This window comes from Arvicanthis niloticus, chromosome 12 (assembly GCF_011762505.2).
Source record: "Arvicanthis niloticus isolate mArvNil1 chromosome 12, mArvNil1.pat.X, whole genome shotgun sequence".
In the NCBI taxonomy this organism is placed as follows: domain Eukaryota; kingdom Metazoa; phylum Chordata; class Mammalia; order Rodentia; family Muridae; genus Arvicanthis; species Arvicanthis niloticus.
Window position 1 is genome coordinate 30,550,660 of NC_047669.1, and position 19,515 is coordinate 30,570,174.

At 42.2% G+C, this 19,515-nt stretch overlaps 1 protein-coding gene across 1 annotated transcript in view; it reads left to right on the plus strand.

Annotated features, from left to right (window-relative positions):
• Nucleotides 1–1,729: 1,729 nt before the first annotated feature.
• Nucleotides 1,730–19,515, plus strand: part of Cfap44 (cilia and flagella associated protein 44) — a 72,391-nt gene continuing 54,605 nt past the window's right edge. Inside the window, exons 1-8 of the mRNA XM_034515037.2 lie at nucleotides 1,730–1,828; nucleotides 9,616–9,708; nucleotides 11,446–11,574; nucleotides 12,036–12,186; nucleotides 14,920–15,082; nucleotides 16,465–16,567; nucleotides 17,983–18,199; nucleotides 19,328–19,442. Coding sequence (XP_034370928.1) covers nucleotides 9,621–9,708; nucleotides 11,446–11,574; nucleotides 12,036–12,186; nucleotides 14,920–15,082; nucleotides 16,465–16,567; nucleotides 17,983–18,199; nucleotides 19,328–19,442 — 966 coding nt within the window. The 5' untranslated portion in view covers nucleotides 1,730–1,828; nucleotides 9,616–9,620. The remainder of the gene's footprint in view (nucleotides 1,829–9,615; nucleotides 9,709–11,445; nucleotides 11,575–12,035; nucleotides 12,187–14,919; nucleotides 15,083–16,464; nucleotides 16,568–17,982; nucleotides 18,200–19,327; nucleotides 19,443–19,515) is intronic.

The window sequence follows — 19,515 nt, forward strand, 5'->3', positions numbered from 1 at the left end:
GAGTGTGTATTAAAATAAAAATCTCCCTGTTCAAAACCTTGATACTCCTTCCTCTTGAATTAATAGTTCTTCTTATACCTCCTCAGCTTTAGTGTTGAAATTAGTATTATTTATTTGAAAACTGTATCTGGCCTTTGAAATTATGTAGGTCACCTCTACCCTTTAAATGCTGTAGTCAACGTACAATTTATATACAGTTGAATGCTTAGACTTTAATTTACCAATCAGTTTTAGGATGCGTATAAAGTACCAATCCCGCTGACCTTATATGTCCATCTCTGTTAGTCCTACCACTGCATACCAGCAGAAAACATTAGAAATGTGGTTTCTATCCCCAAAGGTTATTTTAGAATTTCATATAAACAGAGTCATTCGGAACATACAGTAATGCTCAAAATTAACCTGTAAGCCCTACCTTCCCAAGGACCAGGTAACTTTCTGGAATGCTGGGAGTTGTGGTTCTGGAATATAACAAAAACCTCGTGACAAAGTATGGTGGCCTATAGGTTTGTCTTTATAAGCCCCTGTAAGACGAGTCTCGGAGCCACTTAGCTGGGAAGTTCCAGGGAGTGGTCCTGACCAAAGTCCATTTCTTGGTCAGTATTTAATATTTAATAAAGCTTGCTTCAAATTTGGCCTAACATGGTAGAATTGGTTTTTCTCTGTTAAATCTCAGGATTAACAATAATATCTTTATTTTGGTTCCTCACATTCAACATGATTTTGAGATTGATCCACGTTATGTGTGTCAATAGATAAACCTTTGTATTCTGTATTCGTATTTGATCCCATGACTGTGTCATAATTTCGTACTTAGCGTCCTGATACCAAATGCCTGGACTTGTTTCCAGCTTTAATCTGTTACAAACAAACCTACTATGAAGGGGGTTAAATATTTTATTTGTCTTAGATGTAAAGCTAGAAATGAATTGCTGCCTTACATGAGAATGCATGGTTGAATTTTAAGAAATTAAGTGGTTTTCTGACACCCCCTTTTACACTCTCACTAACAACATGTACCTTCTCTTGTTACTTCTAGTCCTACCCAGTATTTGGTCAGTCTTTTTACTTTTTCAGAAATTGAGTCGCGATATCTTAATTTGTGTTTTCATCCCTGATGGTGATACCTTACTTATTTTGGTCTGTTCATTGATATTTGAATGAAAGGCCGCCTTTCATAGAGTAGCTTCAAAACTTTTTGTTCAATTTTGTTGGGTTATTCGCCTTTTTATTAAAGGCATGAGTTCTTCATGTATTTTATACACAAGTCCTGTGTCCAATACATACGTTGCAAGTCAAAAACAAAAACCCAACAGTTCAGCCTCTGCTTTGAATGTGCCCACCTCCTGCAGCAAGAATTCACAACACAAACCCTTATTTACTCTTTACAAACCACAGATATGCTTTAGAAAATACTCATCTTCTATGTTGATGTAGCTGGAAGCAGCCTTCTGTAGCCAAGACCACACCATTTTAAAAGTTTTGTTTTTAATTGGCAAATAATTGCCTTAGGAAACTTTGACCAGTTTGGAAAGCTGGGTAAATACTCAAATGCTCAGTCATTCGGTTCATAAACTGTTGGAATGCTTGGCTTCCGTTTTCTAGGGAGAGGTGGGTCGCAGTAGCCTCTTGCCCCAGCAGAGGACTCTTTGTCAACACCTCAGTTTAGGCAAAGCCTTGGGGCGTGCTGCGCATGCGCTAAATAGCCTGTAGTTCCCTTCCCCCACATCACTACTAGCAAGCGGAGTGGCGTTGCTGTGGCAACCGCAGTAAACGGAGTCCTTAGGCAGGTGTGACTAGAAACTTGCTGCTGTAGTGAACACCTCTGGTAAGTGAGCGCTTAGCCTAGGCTGGGTTGTCCCCACGAGTTTCCCTTAAATCTGGTAGGGACCCAGAGAACAGTGAACTCCATCTTTTGGGTGAAACTACTGTGGTCCAGTTTCCCTGGAGCACTGTGCTGGTCCTCAACGCAAACGTTTGAAGGAACCAGTGCGGGTTAGACATGTGCACAGCTCCTGCCTGCAAGGAACTGCTGATGCAGGTTAAGAAGCAGCCAGGTAGCCAGAGAAGTTAGGTCACCACAGAGGGAAGAGGAAAGCCTGCTGGAAATGTGCCTGGGTCAACAAAGCTACCCCTGCCCTGCCCATCTTTAGCTGTGAGTCTTGTCAAGTGGGCCCTTCTACACTATTTTCATTATCTCTTAAAAAAAAAAAAAAAAGCTGTGTTTGCCTCCTGGGGTTCTTGTTAGGAATCAAATGCAGGTCAAGTGTCTCAGGAGTGCGGCTGAACGCTGGTAATAGGCAAAGGCGGTAGGAAGCGAGTGCACAGTGTATTCCGTTAGTCATGAGTGGTCTTACTTGCCTGCTTAGTAATACTGACACTAGAGAAAGGGGCTAAAGGGGAGTAGGAACAAAGAGTGGGGTGTGAGGTGCTGCAGTGATCTACAACCCCACCACGAAGGGCTTTCATGCCATGATGAGGGTTTGTATTGCATTCTCCTGTGATGGCAACAGTTAGTCATTCAACGCTGTAAACAAGAGTGGCATTCTGGTAGCTCTTTCAGGAACATGAAGGGCAAGAGAGAAAATGGATTAAGCTGTCATGGGAATGCTGGGAACTGAACCCTGCTATTCCAGAATAACAGCCAGTGCTCTTAACTGCTGGGGTATCTTTTCTCTCCAACTCCCACGACAAGAAAATTTAAAGATAAAATTGATTGTAGGAACAGATGCTATCTATGATGACAGGGACAGTGAGCCTGGTACTTGAAGAGGTAGGGACAAGAGTGAATTCAAAAGTTTTCATAGCTGGCCACCTGGCATTGGGTCTTATAAATGGATTGCATGAGGTGGGTGACAGGAAAGGACTCAATGTCTAACTGTTCTTCTTTCTCACTTGCAAAGTTATGATATTAGCATCTGCCTTGTGTTTTAAAAACAAGTGAGATAATGTGTGCAGAAAGTTTTAGAACTGTGTTTGGCATCAGCTAAGAACCAAAACAGCAATCAAGCAAGCAAGCAATAAATCAAGCAAGCAAGCAAACAAACAAAAGACTGCACCACAAGCTATGATTTTTTTTTCTACCACTATATTTCACAAAGTCAAGTCAAACTTGAGTTGGTTTCCTACATCAGTTACTGGTCAATAACTATGACCGGCTCCAGCACACTGCAGAGATCTTTCAAGATTTGGGTAGTGAGGATTGGCCCTTGGGCGCTAGTGAATAAATCTGAGCAACACCCCCTTGTGGAGTCTTCCAGCCAATCTTACCTTAGGACACACAGTCCTCTGCACTGTTGAGAACTTTTACTCTGTACATTTTCTTAGGGTTAACTCAAAACTGGATGGTCTAATTAGTGAATTGGTTAAAAGAATTGGCTATAGGCTGAATCAATAAGCTTGAATCTCATAAAGAGAGATTTAATAATCATTCTGCAAATAGATTCCCAAACCTAGTTAGTCTATACTGGTTGTCTAGTAAGGAGGATGCAGTAGAGAACACACAAACAAGGATTTCTCATTCTCATTGTTATATACTGATTTAGATGAGTCAGCATACCATTGTTCTGTCTGTCCTTTCCGAAGATGAAACCTTAGCCTCTTAGAGGAATGCAGTGACTGTCTCCAGTCAGTGAGGAGATGAGGTAAACTGAAGGTCCCTCACTTTTGGCGCTTGTCCAGAAGGTTTAAAAAAAAAAAATCTAAGAAGGCAAAAATTTTGAGAAGCTATCTAATGGATTGACAATTAATTTATTTAACTATTATAAGTTTGAAAAAAAAAGCTCAAATTATGTCATGGAGGACTAATTGAAAGAACTAGAGTGCTGCATCCGAGAAAGGATGCCTTCAGGGAAAGGCAGAGCAAGCTGTGATCATTTGAATGGCTGCCCGTGTTCTTTGTGTTCTCAAAAGACAGAAGGAAAGCCAAATGATCCAAACCGGAGAGAGAGGTTTGAGGTAGTAATATGTAGAACAGAACATGAACGGAATATGCCACACTCTTAGATGAAACGTTGGAATGGAAGATGGTTGGCCATGTCTTAAAATGCCCCATCGTCACTTATTCGAGACCATACCTAATATTAACAATCTCACGCTATTTACATACCCCATGGCTGTGTGCCGCTTCCCTCTCTCTGTTTACTCTTTCGGAATTTCATACAATGTATTTGGATCGTCTTTACCCCTCCCCCAACTCCCCCCAGATCCAGCTCTACCTCCCTTCTCACCCATCTTGTGTTCTCTTCTTACTTAATGAGCCAAATTCAAGCCAGATTAGATTAAATTACACGAAGGTTTACTGGGATGCTGCTCTCAGGGAAAGTTCACTGGCCTCAAGGACTGAGGCCAGGGGAGTCATCATGGGAAGGGAGAGAGAGAGAGAGAGAGAGAGAGAGAGAGAGAGAGAGAGAGAGAGAGAGAGATCCAGAGAGATCCAGATTAAATAGGGAAGAGTCTCTGGGGTAAAGGCAGCCCAGACCCTAGGCTGGAAAGTTCAGGGTTGGAGGCAGGGTATGCCAGCTAGGGACTGAGGGATGCTGGGAGAACCAAGAGGCCAGGTCTGCTTTGATATGTAAAATATGCACCTCTGACCCTCTTCATGGGATCTGAAACCAAATATGTACTTGCTGCCCAAGCTTGGGTGTGATCCCAGTAGTCTTTGGCTTCAAAACCTGTCAAGGTTACAGTGTAATTTCCCTAACTGTTTGTTTTAAACAACAACAACAAACAGCAAAACAAACAAACATACAAACAAAAGCCCTAAAAACCACTTTGCTCCATAACAGCAGTCTTGTCCGTGGATCCCAGGAGTCTCTCACGCCTGGCCTATTCACATGAGTCTTACAAACCCTCCAGTCACTTCCCAAGGAAGATGAGAACTAGCCCAGTATTTACTGGGTAAAGTCTCTGGGTTCTAGAGTTTTCTTCCATACTCAACACAACCTGACATTGGCTGGCTTTGTGACACTAAGCTTTATTTGATGGCAGCCCTGGCCATGTGAGGATTACAACATTCATGACAGCCCAGAAAGCAATCTGATGCTTTTGTCCCTGTATCTGTTTATCTTCCGTTGTAGGTCAAGTTTGTTTGCAGAGTATCCCAATTGACATCAGTGGTTGGTTTTCTAAAGAATAATTATGAGTAAATGTATTAGGCCTATGGGCCTAATTTTTAAAAAATATATAAATGCATCTAGTTTATATTCAGTTATATTGTAAGGGTCCATGATTTGCCAAAGAATGATACCCTGGACTCAAACAGTATATAAACACAAAGTGTTTTATTCTGCAGAAGTCCAGCATGCTGGGGTCTCCTAATACCAAGATAGAGAGATAACCAAGTGAGCTCATAAGCCTGGTTTAAAGCTCATTAGGGGATTCCAGGGTAGGTGACCTTTATCTTACTCCATCTCTAGGGACATTCCATTATGCATCCTCAGAGCAGAAAACTGTTGCTGACGAAGTAGCTGAGGAAGTCTGGAAACTGCTGCTGGCCCATCATCCTTGCCTCAGGCCAGGTGGTGGGGCAGCTTCTGAGGCCTGGACTTGCCTAGTCCTGAACTGCCAATTTAAAGCCTGTCATGGAATCAGCCTAGCCTTCTCATTATCGGTGGTGCTCAACCTGTGGCCGAGAGCCTTCTGGGGGTGTCGAACAACACCTTCACATGCAATGGCTATGACCACTGGGAAAACACAGACATCTTCATCACAGTTCACAACAGTAGCAAAATTACAGTTACAAATCAGTAATGAAAAGAATTTCATGGTGTGGGTCCCCACATCATGAGGAACTGTATTAAAGGGTCACAGCATTAGGAAGGCTGAGAATCACTTGGTTACAGTGTACTAAAAATATATGTAGGAAAAGAAGGGCAGCAGGTAAAAAGTGTTTGGTTTCAGACCCCAGGACAAGGGACTGAGGTGCATATTTTACATATTGTAGAGTGAAAAATTATAAAAACCATTTTATGAAATATATATAGGCTTTTTTCTTTACCTTAAACCTGAGCAAAAGAATGCAAGTTCTAGATAGCGGAACTGGATGTAAGATTTCAGGCTTTCACTGCCCCAGGACACATTCTGGGTGGAGGGCGTTATCCCTGAATCAGAGGACACTTGCTGGATTAACATTCCTCAAGCCTCAGGGTGGGGCTATGGCAAGTGAAAAATAGTTAACCTGAAATAGTTGGTAATGACAGGGTAGGGCACAGTGACATGGAAAAACTACATTCTTGAGAAGAATGAGTGTGCAGAGTGATTTTCACATGACTCTAAATCATTTAGGGTGGGTTCCTCTGAAATGTTTCACTGTTCTTGGTTACCCCCCCCCCTTGAGGTTTTCCCAGTGTTACAGCCTGCTGATGTTCAAAATTTGTAAAACAACCAATCATGTGTAACCGAGAGAAAAATGCAACCAATCATGTGTAACCGAGCAAAAATTCCTTCCTTTCCCCACCCCATGCTATACTAAAAAACCCCTCAGCTTGCTGGCCTTTTGTCAAAATTCTGTTTCTGCATGGACGAGCAGTTTTGACCTTGGCTAGCCAACTTTCTCCCTAATAAACCTCTGCTAATTGCATCCAGGTACGGTGTCTTTCGAGTTTATGGGTGGTCGTGATTTCCTGAGACTTGAGAAAGGGTCTCCCGAGTTTGGGGGTCCTCAATATCAAAGCAGACCTGGCCTCCAGGTTCTTCCAGCATCCCCTAACCCCTACCAGGCATATCCTGTCCCCAGTCCTGAACTTTCCAGTTTGGGGCTGGGCTGCCTGCCCTTCCCGGTGAGGCTCCTTCGTTTATAGTCCAGACATTTTGCTCATTCTTCTTCTTCTCTTCCTCCTCTCTCTCTGCCCCACACGTCTCTTACCCTTTTCTCTTTCCTTTCCTCACACCCCCCTTCCCCATGGTGACTTCCCTGGCCTTGGTCTTTGGGGCCAGTGAACTCACCCACCCAAGAACAACCTCCCAATAAACCTGCCTTTAATATAATCTAATCTGTTTTAAATTGGCTCATTTTACCATCGGTGGAGAAATAACCCTTCAGACAGTGGAAAGCAGAACAGAAAGCTAGGCTTGAAGTCACTGGGAGATACTTGTGCTGCCCAACTCCCGGATTTCAAGAAATTCATGGGCTCAAGCAGGGAAGTAGCCCCTGGAAGCCAACCATTTGGTTTCACTAGTCTAGAGTCTGTAATGTATAACCTAAAAAGTTAGGTTCACTTTCCTTCTGATACCTTGAATATTGATTTTTTTTTTTAAAGAAATTTTCTATCACTATCTTTCCCCAGCTAGAAAGATTGTTAGAAAAAAAACAAAACAAACAAAAAAGCTGGTAAGAGTATGGAGAAAGCGGGGTGGCTTATATGTGGTTGATCGGAATGTATTTCCTACAGCCATTGGAGAGAACAGTATGAACTTCCCTCATGAGACTGCCATGTGACTTGGCAATCTGTCTCCTCTTCATTCCCCTCTTGTGGTGGTTAATCTTGACCATCAACTTGACAGCATTTGGAATCTCCAGGAGACAAGCTTTTGGACACACCTGCCATGGATTTCCTTTAGTGGGTTAACTGAGATGGGAAGACGCACCCTCAACATGGAGGGCACCACTCCATGGGGTGGGGTTATAAACTAAGTAAAAAGAATTCAAGCCCTGGCAATGGATGCAGTGTGATCAGCTGTTCCCAGCTCCTGCAGCCATGGTGGACTGTACCCTCAAATTGTGAGCTGACTAGGTCAGCCCAGTCAGTCAACAGGTTCTCCAGCGCAGGAGTGTGGATTAAAAAGAAAAAAGAGAATTAGACAACAGTGTAGTATGACCTCAGCCAGTTCTGAGGCTGAGGCAGGTTTATTGTTTCCCAATCTGCTTTTATACCATTTTAATTACATGCAAGTGTTAAGATCAGTTCTAGGTTGAGGAACTAGCAATACAATAGATGCAAATAGTCAAGGAACAAGCAAGACAATAAACACAAATAGTCAAAGGACAAGCAAGGCAATAAACAAAGTCCCAGGATCACTCTTTCTAAGGGCTTGTCAGGATGACCAAAATATCTCAGCCTACTTCCCTGTCCTAGCTCATAGTCATATTTATGTCTGAAGCCTACTTCTTTGTTCTAGCCTAAGATTTCAATTCCTGACTGAAATTACTTTCTTGTCATGGCCCAATGTCAGATTCCTGCCAAGTGGCCCCCAAAAGCTCTCCACAGTGAGCCAGAATAAAGCCATCATTCCTTAACTTGCGTTTGCTGGGTATTTTGTCCTACCCACATGTAAACCAATGCATGGCTCCTGTGCTAATCAGTCGGCTAAATTCAGCCATTCGGAAGTATTCTCTGCCTAACATAGTTTTTCTCCAGCCCGTACCAAGTCATCATTTCTGCCTCAAACACCACTTCCCTAAGCTTCAAACTTAGCTTAACTTTCTTGTTACACAAGCCCACAGTACCCTGCACTCCCATTTTCATTTCCTGTAGCAGTCATATTTCCATTATTTGTTGAATGCCTGTATTTCTAAACAATAAGCTCCCGGAAGTTCAAGGCTGTCCATGATTTTTCCCCCCTGCACCCTGGTAATATAGTGCCTCTGTAAAACTCGAGACATAGAAAAATATATTTGAAATGAAATGCAATGTGAGTTTTGGCTACTCCACTTATACTCCCGGCGGGTTGCGAGCTTCCACCCACATGCCCAGCAGCTCTTTGGATCCAAGAATGAAACACACACACATTAGCTTATTTTTAAAATGCCTTTGCTAACTCAATGACTGGGCACTTCTAGAACCAATCAGGGAAGTGGAAATCTCACAAGGCTGGTTGGCTTTGTCTCTTACACCTCCCCTGACCATCTGTCTGTCCTTACATCTAGGTGAACCTAGTTCTCTTCCTCTCTGCATCCTAGCCTGCACAATTCTAAAGGTCCCGCCCCAAGCCCAACCATTGGCTGTTGGCATCTTTATTGATTGATCAAAAACCAATTGGGGCCAGGCAGTGGTGGCACACCCCTTTAATCCCAGCACTTGGGAGGCAGAGGCAGGTAGATTTCTGAGTTCGAGGCCAGCCTGGTCTACCGAGTGAGTTCCAGGACAGCCTGGGCTACACAGAGAAACCCCGTCTCAAAAAATCATAAAAAACAAAACAATAGGGGACAGGGACTTTTAGCATTTGTACACTCAGATTCTAGATCGAATCAAAGATTCAGAACTAATCTTCAACAATGGCACTTAATCAGTAACCCCATGAGAATTGATAATAGGATGAGGAAAAGAAGACCCTGGACTGACCAAAAGAAGGGTGGCAGAGGTTTAGTTTTAGTGGGGATGCATTTGGAAGAAAGATGGGCTTGGATGTCACGTTTCAGTGTGGATCTTGGGAAAACCAGAGTGCACCAGAATGGCAGGTGTGCCCGGAGAACGGAAACTTGTGATTCCAGTCTTCACTTTCACAGAGGTGCATGACGTCGCTCACAGCCTCCCACTCTACATCATCTTGGACACAGTGCAGGCACAAGAGTGCCAGCACACGTCACCTTTGGTGCTTGTGGAATCCATGACGGGAGAGATCTGTTAATTTCTGTGTTCCGGCCTTATGTCTTTCTCTCTCATTTTGTACTTACAGAAGATATGAAGGAGCCAGATGACCAAGACACTGATGGGGGAAGATCAGGATCAAGGAGTGATGGAAAGCAGGCGCATAGGTCCACTTTGAATGGTAAATAGGGGGCAATAATACACACACATCTTTGTTATCAGATTTGGGTAAGATTGTTTTAAAAGAGTACCATCTGGATTTATAGACAGAAATGGTTTGCCTGTTTACATACTCTCTTACAAACTCTCCTGTTCCCTAAAAGTAGCATCTATGCCTTAATTTTTTTACCTCCAGCTCCTAGTGCATCTCTCTGGACTTAGCTCAGTGGATAGAGGGCTGGCTTAGAGTACCAGAGGTCTTGGGTTCAATCCCTGGCACTGTTTAAAGAGGAAGTGTAATCCCAGCCAGTCCAGAGGTGGGAGCTAGAGGACCAGAATTCCAGGCTCATTCTCAGCCTTAGCCAGCTGCCATCTTTAGACCCACTGGGCTACATTAGACCCTTTGTCAAAACAACAAAAGAAATGTCAGCTGTCTGTGTTGATAGCAACCTGCGTGCATATCTTGCTTTCCATTTCCCCTGCAAGATCTCTGTCACTGGAGAATGATTGGATACTGCAGAATGGAAAAAATGTAGAGTTTGGCTTTAAGCCCTGAGTCCACCACTTGGCGGTGCTTGACCTTGTAGGGAAAAAAAAAATTATACATTTTAGACTCTCACTTATTTACCTACCTACTTATTTTTATTTTATATATGTATTTTCCCACATGTATGTCTGCACCACTGTACAATATGTACAGTGCCTGTGGCACTGGAGTTACAGAAAGTTGTTAGTTACTATGTGGGTGCTGGGAATAAAAACCCGGTCCTCCAGAAGAGCAGCCAGTGTTCTCAACTGCCAAACCATCAGCTCCATTTAAATGAGACCATCTAAATGAACCATCAGACCATTTAAATGAGTCACATAGAAACTAAATTGGGAAAGGTATGGAGAAGGATTCCATAGTTTGCAAATGAGAGAGAAGAGGAAGTAGTCTTTGGGTGCTCTGGCCATAAGAAAGAGCCCAGGTATGCTTAGAGAGGGGTTCTCCAGAGCCTCCCTTCTTTCCATCCAAATGCACACATACTATGGAATTCTGTCTGTGACCCAGCTAATTGACTTGGCCCAGTCTTTTGCTCTCACTTACAGTACTCTTGGGCCATGTCTCTAGCCTTTCAGCTTCATCTCAGACTTACTAGGTACTTCTGGGTGTGCTTGCTGTTTCTTCCTTGTTCTTCTGAAAACCCCCCAGTCCAGTCTCTCACGTGATTGACACTGGATTTTAAGCATGCCCACGGTTGGATTTGAATGGAACATTGCCTTATTCCTGAAGTCTTCTCTTTTCTCGATTCTCATTCTTCATTCGTTTTCTCTGAAGCCAATACTTTAACTCATTCTGTTGATTTTACTTTGAGAGAAATCATACTCAGAGAGGGCTGTTCTTAAGTAGCATTATGGATCTTCAACACCACCTATCAAATATCAGTTGGCGTTATGATTGCAGTATACGAACATTCACGCTGGCATCCTGTTTATTCTTTCTTGTTAATATGTCATAAGTGAAATGGACTAGAAATGACATGAAAGCCGAGATGAACTCACAGAGAAGGCCTTTTTGTTTTTGTAAAAGTTTAAGACCGATCAAAAAAAAAAAAAAAAAAAAAAAAAAAACATGTTCTAGGAAAGTTTGAATATAAAACATTTACATTTAAAGCATAAACAAGAAGTTTTAGTGGCTCTGGAATTTAAAAAAAAAAATTAACCAAAATCTTGTGAGATTTTAAACTAAAAAAATGATCTTTAATATTTCTACATGAAGTTTCAGAAGACAACATCACAGATGACTTATACACGGATGGGGAGGAGTCATATTTGGATGATGACATGGATTTGGAAGATGAGGACGAAAGCTCACACTCATCTCAAGAGTTCTTTCAGGCTCCTGTAGGTAAGCGTGATTAGCTGTCTCTCAGTAACTGTCACTGTTTTAAAGGCAACTTGCTCGGACAAGTTAAATTGTTATTTATAGATCGAGGAAACAGAAAATCTGCACGATGCGGACCCCGGGTTGTGTACAGAAAGTAGCTGCCCTCAGGGGTTCCACATTCTGTTTCTGAGGACCATATCGAGAAGTCTTGTATTTGATCTGGGGATAAACTGATCCAGGGATCGGCCGAGCTTCAGTTTAGTTAGGAGTTCTCCAAGTCCCCTGATGGAAGCGTGGCCAGCACGCTCCTCTGATCTGCACATCCTGGGCTGTAGCAGCCTGGAGCACGGGTTTGGGCCAGTGGTTGTTCTTAAACTTCTGGCATGGCATGGCACGGCACGGCACAGTCTTCCCCTCTTTGTGAAATATGATTTTAGGGTTCAAAGCGTACACTTCTTAGATCAAGTGTTTTCATGTTTTAGTTTCCCAGGAGCCTCCTGTCGAAGTTAAGGAAGAGCCAGAAGAAGAAGTGAAGAAGCTCTCGCCGACCTTCTATTACAATTACCTGGAGCTAATTAACGTACCACACGTGTCTTCAGAAGCGAACATCCCGCTTTATTTTCTCACCCTCAAGTATCCACTCCAGCTATATATTTATAAGATGGGATGGTTTCATTTCCCAGGTCAGGGGTTGGCAAACTACAGCCCCTGGAGCAAATGTGGCCTCCAACCTGTTTGTGTAAATAGAGTTTTACTGCAGCACAGACACAGCTCTTTACATTCTGTCTATGGCTGCTTAAGTAGTTGTAATTTGAGACCATTTTTGTCTGGAAAGCCTAAGGCAGCGATTCTGAACCTTCCTAATGCTTTAACCCGTTAATACAGTTCCTCATGTTGTGGTGACCCCCAACCACAGAGTTATTTTGTTGCTACTTCATAACTGTAATTTTGCTGCTGCTATGAATCATGTAACTATCTGTTATATGACTCCCCTCCCCCCCCCCCAACTCCCCACCTCCACCCCCGCAGGGTCTCAACTTGTGGTTGAGAACTGCTGACCTAAGGTATTTACTTCTTGCCTTACAAAGAAAAAATTTACCAACCTTTGTCTTAGGAAATCGTAAGAAATGTCTTAGGAAATTGTAAGAATTGGTGTGGGGGCGTCGATCCTAATTTAAACTACGCTTTTGTTCGATGCCACCATAGGAAGAAAATGATTCTTTGGGGGATCCTCTTTGCACAGATGGACCAGCCTATAGTTCATTGAGATATGGTTTTCCCAAGAGTCTGGAAAGCTTCTTATTGGCATTTTCTTCCTGTCTCAGGCTAGCCTCCCTTTGTCAATGCCTGTCTGGTGACATCATTGCTTTCCTTTCTCAAGTCACTGATGGTGCCATTGTCAAGGCTGATACTTTCCCATCATGCACTGGAGGGGTTATCTGAGGTGACTGTGAGAAGAGAGTTCACACCACAGCAAGTTTTTATTGGTTTGTGAAGACAGGCAAAAGTAGGGCTGACCTAAGAGAGTGCTTGTGTTTGCTATCAGCATGTTAGGTCTGTGGGAGGGTAGTTAGAGGACAGTCTCCGTGACAACCTCAGCTTGCCGTCTGTGAATAGTGGCTGTTGTCAGCCCACACGGCACCTGGACTCTTTGGAAAGGTATAGTTTGGGGATAAGTGTGCATGCTTTATGAATACAGCTTTGAACTCCGTTTCAAACCTAGGCGTGACTAAGCTAGTTTGTCCCAAATTACTTTCTAATCTGGAATTTCCTCTTCTTAACTTTTCTGTCTTTCAGGACACAAGAAATTTTCTTACAAATAAGTAGACTCTTCAAAAGCATAGTTCTCCCCCCCTCCAAAGGATGAATACATTCATCCTTAAACTTTGATGTTCAGCAAGTTCTTATAAAGAATCTGTTCGCTGAAGCAGTACTGAAATGCTTAAAGGTTTCATAGGTTGCTTTCACTTAGATTGTTATTTTATGTCTTGTGTTTTTTAAATTTGAGTTCAACTGTACCAATAAGATCTTATGTAACCTAGATTTTGAAACTTCTATTTTGAATTAATGTAATTTTACTCTATGACATAAACACACACACACACACACACACATATATATGCATACCTACATACGTAAATACATATATTTGTTTATACAGGAATGTAATTTTAAAAAGCCTTGGAAAAATGTGTATATTTTTATGTGTCATATATTAGTTGATTTATTTTATTTTATTTTTTGGTTTTTCCAGACAGGGTTTCTCTGTGTAGCCCTGGCTGTCCTGGAACTCACTCTGTAGACCAGGCTGGCCTCGAGCTCAGAAATTCACCTGCCTCTGCCTCCCAAGTGCTGGGATTAAAGGCATGCACCACCACCGCCCGGCTATATTAGTTGATTTAAATAATCTGTTTATATTAATTAAGTTTTAATTAGAACTTAATACAGTAGGCATGTTATAAAATTTTGTATTAGATTTTCACAAATGTCAGATTTTCTTTAAATTTGCTTTTTACATTTATTATGTATGCACGTGTATGTGTGTGTGTTCCCATGTGTCAGGGCATGTCAGAGGACAGCTTTCAGGAGTCTGTCCTTTTTTCTCCAGTAACTTAGTTCTAGGGATGAAACCCAAGCTATCGGTCTTGGCAGCAAGTGCCTTTACCGAGTGAACCAGCTAGCTGTCTCATTATCCCAGAATTTTTAATGTCTTTCATCATCAAGGAAGAGGCCTAGAAAATATTTTTAGAGGGTGGATCAGTGAGTTAAAGATACTGGACACACAAGCCTGATGACCTGACATGAATCTCTGGGATCCAAGATGGAGGAAGAGAAATCTCTCTCTCTCTCTCTCTCTCTCTCTCTCTCTCTCTCTCTCTCTCTCTCTCTCACACACACACACACACACTCACACTCACACATGCGCACATGCACACACACACTCCATAAAAACAGTAATAAAAATTATTTTTACTATGATTTCAACAAACTTGACCAACAGATATGAATGTGAAGATATGGACTTTGCCCCATGTGGTATGGTTCTGTTTTTGAGATACAGAGGATAATGGTACCCATTTAGAAAGGCTAACACTATCTATCTGCTTATCCCTAAATCTCAGAATCTCTTCCCAAAAACTCAAGTAGAAAACTTAAGTGTCTGTGTGAGGAATTTCTTTAAAAATAAAACTGTGTTTGTGATCCATAGAAAAATCCTGAGTTCCAGGGTAAAGTTCAGCCTTATTGATTTTAAGTTGTTAGTTAAACAGGGTATCAGTTTTAAAAATAGGCTTGGTTGTTTTAGTCATGCATTCCATCCCTATTGGCTGTTGTGTCTCAGTGTTTTCCTTAGCAGCCTTGCCCCAGCCATTCTTATGGTTACGACTGCAGAAAGCGAGCCAACCTACAACTTCTGGACAGCAACACTGTGCTGTACACTGCTGGGAACCAAATGGTCCTGCTGGATTTTAGAAACAAGACACAAATATACCTGCAGAGTAGCAGTGGCCAAGGGATTGGTGCCATTGCGGTATGCCAACATTTAGTGACCTGCGGGCAGGGAATCCCTATTTCTGTTTTTCTGTGGATGCCAGAGAGGCAGTTGGGGACCAGTGGCATGCAGGGTGTTGTAGGGTCATAGGAGATGCACAGCCATCTTTATTTTAAGGCCTTTTCTGTTTTTCTTTCTCTATCTTTAAAGGGTTCTTTATTTCTTTTTCATGTAGCCCAAGCTGGCCTTAAAGTCAGCACAGAGCCCAGGTTGGCTTTAAACCTGGGATCCTCCTGCCTTAGCTTCTTGAACGGAGAGGAAATATCTATCCATCTATCTATCTATCTATCTATCTATCTATCTATCTATCTATCTATCTATCCATCCATCCATCCATCCATCCATCCATCCATCTATCTATCTATCTATCTATCTATCTATCTATCTATCTATCTATCCATCCACCCACCCACGCATCTATCTCACTACTCTGTACATAAATCAAAATTACAGCTGGCGGCAGTGTAGTTATAAATGCTGATAATGTAGGAAATCCAAGGTTGTAAGGTTAGTTGTTGAATTGTTATCTTAAAGGTTAAACAAATACACCAACTACACAGGAAAGTATCAGTCTTAAATGATCTTAAAGCTGTATAATTAACTAGGCTGTGAGGTCCAGCAAAAATTTCAGTCTCTTAGCAAGAGATATTTTCATAAGGATGTGTCACCACAGGATAAAAGGCAGCATCAGCAGGAGGTTAGCCTGTCAGCTTCTATTATGGGATGGTGCTCACAAAAACCCTGGGTAGATGATGTTCCACAGTTTTGGATTTCCAACTCTTCAGAACAGCTAGGCAAGTAAATCCTGTCTGTCATAAGCAACCCAGTCTTTCAGGGAGAAAATGAACGGAAACACACATTTTGTGAATGTTTCTACCATTGTAGAGTGACTTACACAGGAGTTTGGCATCTTGTCCTGCTTAGCTGTTCTTCCCCAACCACCTAGACCAGCAGAAGCTTAATGCTTGTTAAAAATGCAAATGTGAATTCAGAAACACTGGGTTTGGGGCTGGAGATCTGTGTTTGGATGAACCTTTCTGCCATGCACTAAAGGCTAACGCCTTCATTCTCATGGTGAATTTAATACTCATAGCATTAAAATGATTTTCTTAATAAAGCTAAGCCTTAATTTTTAAACATTTCTTTTAGTTTTTAGTTCAAATCATATCCATCATCAAGCGGTTATCATGTGCACATGTTTTGAATTTTAGATTGAAGTGCAGTCTAATTGGCCAATTACACAGTAAGAATCACCAAGTGCTCCATGGATAAGAATATTGAGGTGAAAATTTTCTTGAAATATTTTAGTGAAATATTTCTTGAAATATTTTAGTGAAATATTTCTTGAAATATTTTTCTAGGTCAATCCAAATAAAACTTACTTCGCAGTTGCTGAAAAAGGAAGTTTCCCCAAGATTATCATCTACGAGTACCCGTCTCTGAAGCCCTACAGAATTTTGCGAGGTGAGTCCAGTGGGATCTTTAGAGTAGTCTATGTTCAAAGCCAACGTCCTGAAGGTGACTGAGATTACAGAATTAACCAAGATTCAGCAGAGGAACAAAAGTAAGGAATAGAAAGGAAATTTGTTTCATGAAATTGGCTTACAGTTGCCTAGGCTAATAGGTCTAAAAATTGTGTATCAGCCCCTCAGGCTGGAGACTCCAAAGAAGGGGTTCATGCGTGTTCTCCGGGCAGCGTTATTCCTTCAGGGAATCTTCAGTTTTACTTCTAAGACCTTACAGCTGGTTGGATAAAACCTGCCTCTCAAGGATACAATCCTTAAAGACAACTGATCAGAACTGTCAATCTTGTTGCTGATAGCTTCACAAAAAAAAAAAAAAAAAAAAACAAAAAACCCAAAACAAAACAAAACAAAACAAAAAAACCAAAAACGTCTTTCCTGCTGTTTAGTCGAATAACTGAGTGTCACAGACTAGCTAAGGTGATAGGCAATGTCAACCATCTCCATTGTCAGCTGATTTGGGGAGTCAATTTTTAACTCTGGGAGGTTTTCAGTGACAAATTTAAAGTTGCAGAACGAGTTTTGTCTGCTCTCTGTGGGTGGCTCCCTTTCTTCCACAATATGGAATATATGCAGGCATGGTTTGTTTGGGGGGGGGAGGGGTTGTTTGTTTTGTTTTTTTGAGAAAACACGATTATGATTTCTTCACCCTCCCTTTCTAAATGTAGAATCCATTCTAAAGCCAAGAGCGACGAAAGAATTTTGGGATTACTCTTTTGGGAGATTTCTGTATGTGTGCTATGTATGCACATTCCCACCCATGCAGTAGGTGTGAGGGGCATTTGCCTGGGCATTATTTGTGGAGGCCAGGGCTTAATGTCAAGCATTTTCTCTATTTCTCTCCACCTTGTTATATGATGTAGAGCCTTTCACTGCAGCTGGAACGTGCCGTTTCAGCTATGCTGGTTGGCCAGGAGGAAGCCCTTGGGATCCACCTGTCTCTGCAACTCCTCCACCCTATAGCATTAGAATAAAACCTGAACCTGGGTGCTTGTACACTGGGTGTGCTACCTGTTGGACCATCTCCCCAGCCCTCTCTTAGATTCTTGATATTTTTACATTAACACAGATTACTCTCCTCCTCCTCCTGATCTTCCTCTTCTTTTTCTTCCTTCTCCTCCTCTTCCTCCTCTTCTTCTCCTCCTCTTCCTCCCTTCTTCCGTCTTCTCCTCTTCTTCCTCTTCCTCCTCCTCCACCATCTTCCTTCTCTGTTTTCATTTTGGGACATAAGATTTGCAGCACTGGCTGGGCTTGATCTTGTTCTCCAGTCACAGCCTTCCTGTGCTGGGGTGACAGTTTCGTCCCCTCTGTCCTGAGCGTCTATCTTGTTTATCAGCCTCCCATTCATCCTTACAGATGGGACAGAGAAAGCCTATGCTTATGTAGATTTTAACAATGAGGGGGACTTGCTGGCCTCTGTTGGCTGTCATCCTGACTACACAATAACCATCTGGGACTGGAAAGAAGAGCAGCCCATACTGAGGACAAAAGCGTTTTCTCAGGATGTCTTTAAGGTCACTTTCAATCCTGATAATGATGAGCAGTTAACTACATCAGGATCCGGCCACATCAAGTAAGTCTGGTACCCAACAAAGAAACTTAGACATTTTAAGGGACATTTCTAAAAGGACCAAAGATGTGGAGATAGTTTTTGCTATTGTTAAAATTAGAATTTCTTTTTTTTTTTTTTTTTCAAAATTAGGAAGATTTCAGACGGTCTTAAAAAAATACTTATTTTTATTTTATATTTATGAATGGTTTGTCTGTATGCATGCGTGTGTAATACATGCACGTTGTGCCAGAGAGAACTTTGAATCCCCTGGAACTGGGGTTACTGATGGTTGTAAGGTGCTGTGTGTGTGTTTGTGTGTGTGTGTGTGTGTGTGCCCGAGTGCTAGGAACCAAACCCAGGTCTTCTAGAAAGAGCAGGGAGTGGGAACGCTGTGAACTGCTGAGCCAGCTCTCCAGCTCTACATGTGTTGTTTTTCAAGTTAACCAGTAGTTCACCTTTTCTCCCCTCCCCCCCACCCAGTTTGCCCTCACTCCCCCTTTCTCTTAGTGTACCTTTTAAGTTTTGATATAGGGGAATGATCTCCCAAAACAGTATCGATAAAAGAAGGGCTTTTAAGTTGAATGCAGCCTTCTCACGGGCTCCACTTAGAGCAGTTTTCATAGCATCTCAGTAACTCATTATGGGCGTTTACAGAGTCACAGTGAGCTTTCAGACCACGGTGAAGCTTCTTGTTTCTTACCTGTAATGGCAGCCCAGTCTTAATGGTGGCACAAGGTCTCTCACAGCCATTCCTGATGTGTTGACTCCTCCTGATCACAGGTCTGTGGCTCCGGGTCCCACGTCCACCTCGGTCTGCTTCCAGAATGGAATTATGTGAACCCCCTGTTATCTTTCTTACTTGTTACTCTTAGTTAATATCGATTACTTTCCATCCAATTGAGATTTTTCTCTTATGGCTGGTAACTGCTGCAGCAGACCGCATAACTCAAAATTCAGGACTCACAAAAACAGGAGTTTTCCCTCCAGTGTTGAATCTATGTTGCTTGATAGGGAGTAGTAGACACTATGTGTTAGTCAGATGAATCAATGAAATTCCTTACATGTGCTTATGAAATACACATGGACAGATGGACATAAAAAGAAACCACACTGGTTGATGTATCTGACCTCTTTTTCTCTTGTTTGCAGGTTCTGGGAAATGGCTTTTACATTCACTGGTCTCAAGCTTCAAGGATCACTGGGGCGATTTGGCAAAACATCTACTAGTGACATAGAGGGCTATGCGGAGCTTCCAGATGGGAAGGTGAGTGTGCCTGCAGCTCCCCAGTCACTGAGCTGTGCACAGATGAAAGCATGCCTACCTGAAATCAACCTCA